Source organism: Hylaeus anthracinus, unplaced genomic scaffold (assembly GCF_026225885.1).
Source record: "Hylaeus anthracinus isolate JK02 unplaced genomic scaffold, UHH_iyHylAnth1.0_haploid 11982, whole genome shotgun sequence".
Taxonomy (NCBI): Eukaryota; Metazoa; Arthropoda; class Insecta; order Hymenoptera; family Colletidae; genus Hylaeus; species Hylaeus anthracinus.
This window is the reverse complement of record NW_026534330.1, coordinates 3554178-3567293: the sequence shown is the minus strand read 5'-3', so window position 1 is coordinate 3567293 and position 13116 is coordinate 3554178. Positions and strand designations below refer to the sequence as shown.

The 13116-nt window shown below is 46.3% G+C and overlaps 1 protein-coding gene and 1 pseudogene across 1 annotated transcript; both read left to right on the top strand.

The window, feature by feature from the left end:
* Window positions 1-8: 8 nt before the first annotated feature.
* On the top strand, window positions 9-9623 carry LOC128886265 (zinc finger protein ZFP2-like; annotated as a pseudogene).
* Window positions 9624-9640: 17 nt separating this feature from the next.
* On the top strand, window positions 9641-12904 carry LOC128886264 (zinc finger protein 271-like). Its single transcript, XM_054140975.1, has 4 exons — window positions 9641-9848; window positions 10465-10845; window positions 11798-12118; window positions 12654-12904. The coding sequence occupies exons 1-4, from the start codon at window positions 9641-9643 to the stop codon at window positions 12902-12904; spliced, it is 1161 nt and encodes a 386-aa protein (XP_053996950.1).
* Window positions 12905-13116: the final 212 nt, after the last annotated feature.

Sequence of the window (13116 nt, the reverse complement as noted above, 5' to 3'; positions counted from 1 at the left end):
TCCTAGAAATGTTGCCGCTGCCATGGGCCGATGACAAGTACACGGAACTTAGTCTGAGAAAGAGTAAAACACGGTTTCCGTGTCCGCTGTGCCGCAAGAGTTACACGACCAAGAGCGCCGTGACGGCCCACTTCAAGTACGATTGCGGCAAACCGCCGCGCTTCGAGTGCCCGTATTGCGGAAAGTTGAGCAAGAAAAAGTTCAACATCCAGGATCACATACGGCACAAGCATCCCTCCAAGCCAGTCATCTGCAACACGTTGTTTTAGGCAGGGGCCGTTTTAATACGTGCCGGCGCGTCCAGGAAGACTGACATACTGTTGTATTCGCGCGAACTAGCTGACGGAAGTTCGCTTTAATTTTGGAATAGAATAATAATAAAAGTAGGAGCAACGGCGTAACCGTTTGCGTCACCGAATGGACATCGTTCGCAAGAGATCGGCTTGCAATTCGGAAACTATCGCTCGGAACTTTGTCGTTATCAGGTGCCTGACGTCCGATTTGATTTTGTCGAATCGAATTGCGCGCGACGGCGCGTTAATATTTTTTAGCGGAGTTGAAATTAAGCGGTGGTACCGCTTCCTTCGATTTTAATCGAGAAACGGGGATCGATGAACCTGGATTAACGACTCGTGTACATAATTTATAGAGGTATTTCTGTACAAGGATGTGTAACGCCCTGCGAAATCGGGGATGCCTGTTAGTCATGTAAATTGATCGGTATCTGACTCTTGTTTAGAAAAAAAGAAATAAAAGCGTTTCTAGGAAAAGCAACGAACATTTGGTCGTTTCATGAATCGTCGCCAGAGAGTACTCGTCGTTTTCATCGTCTCTCGTCGATGTACTTGCCCACCGACTACCTCCTCCCTGCATGATTATTTCCTGTGCGTACTGTTTCGTATCCCGATATTTAAGGCGATGCTCGACAAAAGTTGTCCGTGAATCAGCTAGCTTACAATCTTGACTCTGGTACGATGTTTTGTAGGTGACAGGCCCGGCGACCTTCGCGCTGCGCGCAGAAGGAAGTTCGCCAGGATAATGGACACGCTGTACAACTCGAGTACGGGGAAATATCACTGTCCTAACTGTAACAACGGCTACGGCAGACGAGACACAATGTTGGGTCACTTTAGGTACGAATGCGGCAAGGCGCCGAGGTACAAGTGTCCTTACTGCACACTGTGCAGCAAGAAGACATCGAACATTTATCAACATATCAGGTGTATGCACCCGAAAGAACTGGTCACGCTCGTTAAGCTCTATTGAGCTCCTTCTCGATTCCTTATCGGGATCCTCAGGATGCCAACCGAGGCTTCCGCGTCCTTTGGAACGTTTCGAGGTACTCCTGTTCGCGTCGCAATTCGACGACAAGGCTTACACCTGGAAGCCTCGGTTGGTATCGCCCACGAAGATCTTGAAAGTCTCGAATACCATGTCCTCTGGATACGTCCCATTCGCCGTTGTTCATAAGTTGGAAATACGAAGAAACCAAGACTGCGATGTACGATAGATGGTAACGACTTCGATCGTTGTACAAAAGAATAAATGCGATCAAGAACCAATCCTTCCTTCGTTCGTGTCGTTCGATCTCTCCTGTTGTTTTTCAGCGATGTCGATCATACAGCCAGCCCATCGAGTGCGATCGAAAGGTATCACCGAGCCTCAAATGTTCACGAACTAACCGTTCCTTCGACTTGTTTCGTTTCAGATGTCGTGGAGCAGCTGTCGACGAAGAAGTTCGTCTGCCAGATCTGCGGCAAGGGCTTCAGTCACAAGCCGTCTTGGAAGAGGCACTGTCGCCACGAGTGCGTCGGTATCGAACCACGTTACGCCTGTCCCTATTGCGGGAATCGGAGCAAATACGCCAAGGCTATCTATAGACACGTGCGGAGAATGCATTTTGGTTTAGAAGTCAAGACGAATCTCCTCTATTGTACGTGGTATTTCGTCTTCGTTAGCGTTATCGATAAAACAACCGCCGTAAACAGTCGGCCCTCGACACCTTTGCACTCGACGTTATTTGTTTTAGTTTAGTTTATTAGTCAAACTAACTATACGCGTGCCATCGACTCCTAGATGCAGCTGAAACTCGTCATCTTTTCAATTTTCAAGCCTCACTCTGTTCTCTACAAACCGACTTTTCTCCTCGTGAGCCTTAGATGCGCACATTCCGATCCTCCTCGTTATTTTCCAAAGTTTTCTCCAAAATACAGATACTGTCTCGGCGTCTACGACAGAGTCACACACACGGAAGTCAGCTACCGAACAAGTTATCGAACTCTACGCAACAAACTATTTCCTCCCAGAGTAACAAACCGCACGGCGAACACTCGCCGGTTCGCGTCTTCCATAATTTGCTCGTTGGCTTTACCGAGTGCTTTAATCGAGTTAGCCTCAATAAAATCCGCGCACGTGAGTGTATTAACTCGACACCACGGTCTTGGTTTCAGAGTTTCGTCGAGAATCGAGGTCGGAGCCGCATCTTTCGCAGCGGATTTCGACGCAACAGCGCGAGATGTTCTCGGGCATGGCAGCCTCGCAGAAACGGAGACACGAATGCCCGAAGTGCGACAAGTCTTTCTCGCAGAGTTACTCGATGTACCGTCACTATAGGTACGAGTGCGACTCGTTGCCGCGTTACCAGTGCCCTTATTGCGGTCACATCAGTAAGTGGACGCACGCGATCTACAATCACATCAGGAAGATTCATCCTGGACAAGAAGTCGCTCTGAACACGCTCTACTAGCCTCGCCTGGCCATGGAACTCACGGAACCGGATCGTCAATGTATTCGTGTCAATAAATAAGAAATCCTAGTGCAGTGAGCGAGAATTGTATGCTTCTATGCGAAAAAAAAAGAAAGAAAGAAAGAAATAGAAAGTCATCCCTTATTCCGCGAGAGTTTCAGGGCTTTCCAGGCAAAGAGCACATACGGTTTTTTTAACGCGCCATCGATCCTCGACGGAATCGACGGATCCGAAACGATCGTTCGAAGCTTACGTTAATCCACCACCCGTGTCCCGTTGGGTCGTGACCGTTCCCAAACGCGACACCTCCGATATAACCGTACTCGGTTTCAGAGGAGAATCACTTCCACTTTTTCTCTCTAACGGTAGATCCCCGTCTCTTTTTCTGCTTACAGACTTCAGGCCGATTGTCCTGGGCAAGTACCACGCTGTCGTTCGAAATTCTCGGCACATGCTGAAGCTACAGACGTCCCTTAACCGGCGCGGCTTTCCATGTCCAAGGTGCGCTCGTACGTTTCACACGTCCGGCGGCATGAGTCGTCACTACAGACTCGAGTGCGTCGATCTTCCGCGTTTCAAGTGTCCTCACTGCGATATGCGCAGCAAGTATACTCAAGCCGTGTACAGGCATATTCGGGCCAAACACCGTAATATGGAGCTGAGGTTCGTCAAGTTGTATTGAACGCCTTTAGCAGCGGGATTTGCGTTCTTCCGCGTGACGAGCTTTCAACGGCGACCCAACCCGACAAAGGTTCGCTGCGATTTCTGCATCGAATCGTCTTTTACCCGACGCTGTTTATCCTTCGAGACGGTGATCTTTCGGGCAAGGAACGCTTCGTTATTTCTCGTGTACATCTCACGACGTGGATTCTGGTCAACCGTGGGGCAAGTGACTCGGAAAATACTTCTATTAAGGAATGAAAATTGGCCCATCTCTGGCACGCGATCCAACAGACGAGGAGTCATTTACCTTTCGACTGGCAAAAATCCGCGCCACAGGGTGTACACGGGTATTACTTATTTCCTAGGAAGTAAAAGGAGATTGCAAAGTGTTTGCAATAAATTCCACGCTAAGTACCAATGATCCGATGCGTTTGTAAATTGCTATACGAATCGTTTTCAGCCTTTTCTTAAAGCGTTATAACGGAGAAGGTTGAAACTTGTACCGATCGATTAACGAGTTTTCCCGACGTATACCAAGACCGTATTTACGTTCCATGATTTACGGTCGTAGAAGCAAGCTTTAAACGACCGAACGAGCGCGAGCATAGCCTAACGAGAGTCGATCTCTCGACCGTAGCGAATGTAAAACGATTTAGGGAACGAGAGGAACGACGTAACGAAAGCATGGTGAATTGTACGACTTCATCGACCTCCGAACAATAATAAGTTAGAAGCATACGTTAAAATCTATTTTAATCGCCAGAGTCTACGTAGATTACGAGGACGTGACTGAGATTACAAGAACAACTTATAAGGGGTTTATACTCACGAATATTGTTAGTATAGTTATTAATATCCGATGTCGTCGTTGTCGCGCGCACGAAGTCTCGACTGCGAGAATTTGATCTTTCCGACGCGTAAACGAGGCACCATCTCAATGAAACGTTCGAGATTGGAGAAACACGACATGTTTGCGATACGAAGACGCGCACAAGAATTTTCTGTATCCATCGTCATAGTATCCTGCGACTGATATACTTGTATTACCAATTCGCTGCGCGCCATGCATGTAAACGCGTACGCGTCGATGTCTGATTGGCCTTAAATCGCACCACAGTCGAGCTACGCGTGAATTTTCTGCTGGAAAGTCAATTTTCCGCGACACGCCAAAGGTTTGCGTCAACCAACCAATGTATTAATCGTGTACGATACAATTCACACTGATAAAAGGAAAGAAAAAAAAAAAAAGACACAGATACAAAGGCAACGACTATCGTTTTATTGCAATTTTTAATACATTTTTTTTTCATCTCTTTAAACAAATAAATTTTTGTTTGTTCCGTTAGGTGCGATCGACGATGCGACAAGTTCGTTGGGCAATTGCCATAACTTGGAATCGAAAACTCCTTTTGAAAAGGACCTTAAACTATTTCAGCAACTTCTACGAACTTCTCGCGTTTTACTTGTTTTGTGGTGGGTAGGAGTAGGGTTCGTTTCGTTTCTTTTTTGTCGTCCCGTACCTGGATCCAAGATTTTTCGTTCTCGTACTTTAAGCGCCGAAGACACGGACGGACGACGTTTTTACTGATCAAGCATTTTCAATTTTTCAGAAGGAGGTGGCGACGGATTCAGGGGTAAGATCTTCTCCTGCCCACGTTGTCTCAAGCATTATAAATCGAAGCGGTACATGCGGATACATTACAAGCTAACATGCGGCGTCAATGTGCCACGTTATTGTTGCGCTTACTGCGGATACGTGAGCAAATACGCGTCGAGCGTCTACAAGCACGCTCGAAGCGCTCATAAAAAGCTGCCGCAGCTTACACCTCGAAGACTCTACTGAATACGCCCGGTCGACGCGAATCCATCCTCGATGATCGTGTAGTTTACCAATTGCACGCGCTGCTTTCGCTTTCCGAGGTGTACACTGTTCCCTTTCCTTTTTGTTTATATTTTATATCTACACGATCGCCGACACGAAGTACCGAACTCGTAATAAAAATTGTTATTTATCATTTTCGATCTTCCTCAGCGCTTTTGCTTGCCCATGTGCACCGTGTCCTTGATAACTCGTTTTCAGCGACTTCTTCTGAGAAACGGAGTTAAAATCGTACGCAAAGATATCTCGAGAATAAATCAACTTGCGGAGTACCACATTAGAACGAAATTTATTTCGCGCGTTAGAAAAACTGATACAATTTCTAACGTGTAAAGTAATTCTTTTATTCGCATTTTTTACTCCGTAATTTCACGAATGTATATAATTTTAGTTGGAAACGAGCGTTCCGCAGATCCGGTTACCTCAGTTGCGAATTTTCGCGTTGAACGGATATCGACGATACGTCTATTTGTTTCCGTTATTTTTTCCAATCCGTGCTTCCTCGTTAGAGGTCGACTTTTCTCGTTAGGAGTACTTTCGATCCTTTTTCGAACGTGGATGCGAAGGCCACTATTACTGGCATCGTTCGACGGACGTTATCGCTCGAACCGTGCGCGGAACATTTGAATTCTGATATTGAATCCGTGCTTCCAGGTAGTCTGGCGGGAAACGAAGACGGTTGGTTCCACTGTCCTCGTTGCACTCACAGTTTCCTGTCGTTCGACTGCATGTTACGTCACTACGGGAACCATTGCAATCCCTACGAGACTCGTTTCCGGTGTACATACTGCGATTACGGCTCTAAGTACAGCTCGAATGTCTACAAACACGTGCGAAGGGTCCACAAACAGATGCCCTTCTTTAAACCCGACCGAATATATTTGCGTTAATCCGCCAAGGAGGAGTCGGCGGCATCGCGGGCACTAGAAGGAAGAAACTGAGAAGAAACTCGCCGAGGACATTTTCATGACGATTTTAACGTTCAGAAGAAACTGCCACGTTACCCCTTGTATTCATTTTTCACGCATTTTCCGCGTATCTTTGCCAAAGACAGAGATAGAGCGTTGTTTCTATGTATGACCCACTCGAATACTGTGCACCTTCGTTCTGGTCGACCAGTTGGTTCGACGAAAGCGAGCACATTTAAATGTTGTGTACGCTGCGACAAGTTTTGTATTAGAACGTCTCTTGCAAAGGAACAATAAAATTAGTTGAGTTTATTTTATTACTCGAAGCGTGTCAGTCATTTTGCAATAAATCGTGCGCGTCCGTAAGAGGACACGCTCTCCCGAAACCGATACAAGTCGCCATATCGCGATCGATCCTTTCCCTACAACGGACGACTATAGTTTCCCTCCACGCGTATCACGTTTATTTGAACCGTTGCAGTGAAAGGGTCGATGGCATCGATGTTCGTCTCACTGCTCGAAAGTGTTGTACCGTTTTGGGGTTGAAACCACGTCCTCCTTCAAACCCGATCCCGATTGTGTGAAGTGGTTCGAGGTGTTTACGTCCCGTCGCTCGTAATCGTGAACATCTTTACTGACTCGCGTCGCGATCTGCTTCTTCTGTTGCAGCGTTCGACGACAAGTGGGCCGCGTGTCAAAACGAACGACCTCCGGCCGAGAGGTATTTTTGTCCAAGGTGCTGCAGTTCCTTCAGCAAAAAGTCGAACATGATGACCCATTTCAGGTACGAGTGCGGCAAGGAGCCGCGGTTTCAGTGTCCTTACTGCGGTAAACGGGACAGGAAGTCTTCGAATACCTACAGGCATATCAGGACGAACCATAAGGGTAGCAGAATACAAGCGTTCAGACTCTACTGATTATCGAGATCGATACTTCAGTTGGCGCGGAGCCACCGGGAAATCCCAAAGGATGGAACAAGCTAAAAGTGTGAGCAGCTGTGTGTGCGTGTACCAGATAACGAAAATAGATGTCTTCCTTCGCCTGTCAGGACAGTTACTCTCATTGCATACCCTTTCTCTCGGTCATTTCCTTCTACTCTCGTATCCTTCGTTACAGAGGACAACGCCGAAATGGTCTACGGGCCGAGCGGAAGGTTTTTTTTCACCCCTAGGCCACCCCTCGTTGCTCCGTTTTCTTTCTCTCGTTTCCACCCCCGTGGCTGAAATTGCCGAATCGCGAGATCGTTGCCTACCACGCGATCCACTAACCGTGACCTATGTTTTCCTGTTCGTAGGTCGAGCTCTGCCACCCTACGACACCGGGATCCTGGACATCCTCAGGATGAATACTACGGACCACGGGGCGAGTCGTTACGACGCGAAGCACGAAGACGGCCCGTTCTGGCACTCGAGCAACAGGATGGCCTATCACTGTCCCAGGTGTAACGCGGGCTACACTTACAAGAAGACCCTGAAGACCCACATGAAGTACGACTGCGGCAAGGAGCCAAGATTCAAGTGTCCTTATTGCAACAAAAGGGACAAGTGCTCGTCGAACATTTACAAACACGTCAGGATGCGACACGACGGGATGCCTGTGATCGTCCATAGAAATTAGGGTCGTGTCGGTCCTCCGCTTCCATCTTTGGGTTTCTATGTCTTCTGCTTCGCATTTCTTCGGTTTTCATACGTACGCCGGTAAAGCTAGCAGCTAGTGCACGTTCGGACGCGAGGGACGTTGCAGATTTTTTGACAACTTTTCTTTTCATGCTTCCGAGAGGAAGAGAGACGCGTGTCGAGTTTTATTGGCACTCGCCGCGTTAACCCTTCGAGTGCTATGAACGCGCGTCCGCGCCCGATGCACGTAGGCGTAGTCCTAAAAGTCCTGTCACATTTGTATTTATTCTGTACATTTCTTAAAAAATTAGCATAGCTATTTCTGAAAATAGATATGATAGTTTGGAGTTACGGCGCGTGTCTACAAATCAGAGGTAGGCGAAATTGTTATTCAAACAATGTACGACGAGTGAAACGTGCGTATAGCTCTGTTTTTATTTCTCGAACGTGAAATATAATTTTATTTCATGAATAACGGATAAAAGGTTGCGTAAAAATCTTTTATGCGTGACAGGGCTTTAAACGCGAGTGCCATCGACGCGGACTACGGACTGGCGCGTGAGATTTGGTATATCCTTTAATATTTCGTTAGTAAATTAGCAACCTAGTTACGCATTTTATAGTTACTACTGCGAGCCACGCGTCGTCCAATGAAAACGTTTAATTTTACAGTGTTCCGCACTCGAAGGGTTGAAACGCTATTCAGGGAATAATTGTACATTTTATTATTCTTTACAGCTGCCTGTGACGAGTATTTTTGAATTGCGGGATTCAATACACGGGCGCTGTATTATCGCAGTGTTCTTCGTACGAACAAAATTTATTCGACTGAACGCATTTTGAGCCGGTACCTGCGAAGACGTACGACAAACGGGGAACTTGTCGACGCGTCTCGAAATTGTATAGTCAACTTTCCTCCCTATGGTACTACCATATCTATCAAATGTTAGAGAATAAGAAATCCTATAAATAGAGTATTTTAGGTGGTACACCTGCCCAGATGCGTATCGCGTATGCCTATTTCGGTATTTCCACGAGTCATCAGTTCCTACGGCAGGAAGAGTGTGCAGTCATTGGACCACGCTGGACAAAATTAACGTGTTAAGCGATGCCGAGAAACTACCGAGTACAAGCAATAAAGTGACGTTCGTTGCGAACGCTTACCTCGATAGAATTGCTCGACGAATATTAGGTAGCAATATGCTCGCCAGTAAAAAGATATTGCTATCGTGTAGCCCTCGAGCATTTATCGATATTAAGACAGGGTTCTAGCGGAGGCTCGAGACTGTTAACGTCCATAAATGTTCGAAAGCTTACGCGATACGAATAAACGAAACAACTCGAGAAGCACCCGGTGCGCGAAGAGATAATTGGAGTCGATGCGTTGGTAGAAGCAGCTTTCGCGACATCTTTCTTTTGTATTACGAACCGATGCCATAACGATTATACTTCTTAAGCCGTGTATGCGAATTACGGTCGACGGAGGCGACGAGCAGGTCGATCACTATGCCAAATTGTACGAGTTAAGCTAGAAAAAGGACGCATATTGAATAAAAAAAAAAAAGAAAAAAAAAACGAAGCAACGGAAAACGTGAAGCTGTCGGTTTTCACGCAACATTTTCTGTTTTTCTTGATCGTTTCACTCTTCCATGCAGTGCTCTCTCTAGTCACACATCACAAACCCGTTCCAGCGACGTAGCACGTAGCCACACATATCGATTTTAGATCCCGTTACGAAGGACGTCCGATACGTCGCGTAGTTTCGGCGAACGGCACCTTTACGGCCGGCGCAGGACTAACGTCCTGATTGTTTTCAGATGTACGGAGAATGGTGTGGCCGAACTTGAGGACACAGTTCGCCGTCTCGAGTTTCATCTGTCCCAAGTGCAACGCAGGATTCCGAAGGATGTGGGACCTGATTAGGCACAAGTGTGGCCAGATACCTAGATACGCGTGTCCCTATTGCCATAAGAAGGACAACTCATCCTCGAACGTTTACAGGCACATTAGGCGGTGGCATCCTAAGCTGCCAGTCGGCGTGAACAAAATGTTCTGAGCCTTCTCTTGTCTGTCTGGAGCGAACAGTATTATATATCTTACCAAACTAGATGCGATTGGATGTTCGAACAAGCTATCGTCTCTGTGTATGGTTCTGTAGGATTTTCACTTTCCAGAACGACGAGAAAGTTACGTTGCGTAAAATTAGATAGAAGCACGCGGCGAACGGGGACGCCTGGCATTTGCAGAGCGAATACGACTGCGAGGCATTCTGTAAAGAATAAACGATAAAACTGTGGCGTTGCTCAGCTTCCGATTCTGTGGTACAGTTATTTCACACCCTCGTACCCAAGATCAACGTGTCTGTGACTTCTCTTTTATCGTGTTTCATTTTCGGTGCCTACTTTGCAGTAGGTATACTCGCGTTTACATAGATCGTCCTCACAAAACTAGCACGATTCGATTACAGAGCAGAGATGGCCAACGATTACTTTGGGATTACTCTCGAGTAATCTTTCCAAACTATACGTGATCACAGGTTACATTACGCTTGACACTGGTACAGAACGACATCAACGATCTCGTAACGCGCGTTGACCCAACGGTGATTCGAGCATTTCGTAACTACATGTCACCTTTTATTTTAATTTTCAGTGTGGGACATCTCGTCTTTTTCGAAGATCAACTCGAACGAGTGCGAGCAGTGCGGCGAAATGTTTGCTAAGCTCGGAGACTTGATCTACCACACGCAGAACACGTGCTGTTATCAGAAACACAGGATTCTTCCCCCGAACCCCGATGGTTATAACGCCCCCAGCAGCTTGGACTGCGTTCAGTGCGGAAAGACGTTCAAAAGGCTTAAAGATGTCAATTATCACATTCGCCATTTGTGCGGGATCCGTGGGATACAGTGCCCGTATTGCAAAAAGTGTTACACGTACACCTCCAACGTCAAGTATCACATAAACCGTTATCACAAAGGGAAGAAGGTTTACTACAATAAAATCTACACTTCTAACGCTCGCGCTGTCGATCGTGGGTCTTTCTAGACCCAGATGTCGGTCTTTCCATTCGTCTTGTCCCCTACCGATTCCTTTGCCAGTCTATAACGATGTTATTCTAGATACTCGAATTAAAGAATACATAAAGTATATGTATTCTTTAGTTTTTATGGGCGATCGTGCAAAATGTGTTTACTCCTTTTACTCGTGTTATAGAAATTTAAGTTAAGTCACGTTAACGCGTATAATTCGTTGAAAGGCGCGGTTAGCAAACCGTTAAGTTTCGAGTATAATTATTGATAGCTTTCCCAATAAAGTCCAAACGCTAATCTATTCGTACTAGCTTCGATTACATGTAAATATACGTAAATTATATGTATAGCGATGAAATAATATTTACGATTCGTGAAGAATTTTTGTTGTTTCTTTTTTTTGTTACGTAGATATTAAAAATATAAAGAGATGTACGATAATCGTATGCTTTAAATGTATGGGTCTACAAAGATACGTCGAGGGCCATGCGAGTGTTAGACGTGATCGATTACTATTAAGGTGCTTCTGAAATGTTTCCAGACTGTTGATGATTATTGGAAGTAACCTTTCACCGTTCTATCGGAATAGCTAAACCATATATGTATCGATTTAATGGACTTCCGGTTACATCGATCGCTGATCGCGAATGTACTCGCTGAAAGACATTTCTCTCGCCAATTGTAAACACCTATGAAAGATTAAACGAATTTTGCTGAACCTTCGGTTCCCTTGTTTCGATTACGCCCCCTGCGTCCACAGTAATTCAGCGTGTTATGTGTGATCCGTTGACTCGTATATCGCTCTCACTATCTTTCCCCCTTCTCTGTTGGAACGTTTCCTCTCGCTTCTAAGATACTCTTGTGTTTCTCGAGAAACGTTTCCCCGTTGCACGGTTTAACGCATGGTCGTTGCACCGACGTCTATTAACTATCCTGTGTGTTGATTTTTTCCAGATGACTATCGGAGATACAAGCGCAAGTGGAACGAACAGGACTTTCTTAACTACCCGAGGGACATGAAAAGCCTCACAAACAGTTACAGATATCACCCGAACGAGCGTAAAAGGTTCGAGTGTCTCGACTGTGGATGTCGTTTCACCCAGAAGACCACCATAACCAGGCACTTGCGTTACTTTTGCGGTCAGGGGCATCGTTATCAGTGCCCTTACTGCGAAATGAGAGCCTCGTGCTCGTCCAATATTTACAGACACGTGAGGTCGCGCCACGCCGGGCATAAGGCGCACGCCATCAAGCTCTTCGACCAGGTTAATTCCCGTAGAATCGCGTGAAAAAAAAACCACCCTCTCCCGTGTGTGTGTGCAGAACAAAAGAGGTTCGAACGAACAACCGAACCACCGACGAGTCGAAATCGCTCTAGATATCGACGACGAAACAAACCGACGACTAGTGTAAAGTAAAACCGTGTAAGATCCTTTCTTTCTTTTCACATGTTCTGCAATATAAAAAGAATATATCTATAAACATGCGTCTTTCTGTACCAGTCTCTTATCGCGACGTTCACCCAATTCCAGCTTTGCTTGATCGACGCCTGCTCAACGAGGATCGTTCACCGTTCGAAACGGATTCTCGTTGAGCGTTCGTTCCCGTCGGATGCGAAGCCAACGATAGAACAAATTTCTTTGTTTTGCGCGTCAAGGGTGTCTTTTCTTTTTGTCTTGTTTGTTTTCTATGTCACGAAGACGCGGAGCGATGCACGTGCACACGCTTCCGGACACGGATTAAAGAGCTTCGAAAATCGTGCTCGTACCCCCGGGATGTTTCCTGCTAACTGGTTCCTTCGATCTTTCAGGTTATTGCCAGACCGTTCCCAGGCAGCGACGGAAAGTGTACTCCGTGAACAAGAGTCACTATTGCCCACGCTGCAACCGCGGCTTCACGCTAAAGAAAAACATGACACGGCATCTGCGCCACGAGTGCGGCATGGCTCCGAAATACCAGTGCCCTTACTGCGAGAAGCCCTCCAAGTTTACCCAGAATATTTACGCCCACATCAGGAAGTACCATCCTGGCCAAGTTTTGTGCTTCAAACGACTCTATTGAACTCTCCGCCCGATCTCCAAGTACCTTTTCGATCCACCTTTGCCGACGCGAGAAATATCGACTGTCTTTGATCCATGTGTGAGAAAAATTAATAAAGTTCTCTGAATCCCAATTATTCCGAGAGTGTTAATTTTCCGAGCGTCGAGCGAGAGGAACCAAACAGGATCTCGTCTGCTCACCCGTTGAAATCATCGGTGACGTTGTTCTTACCC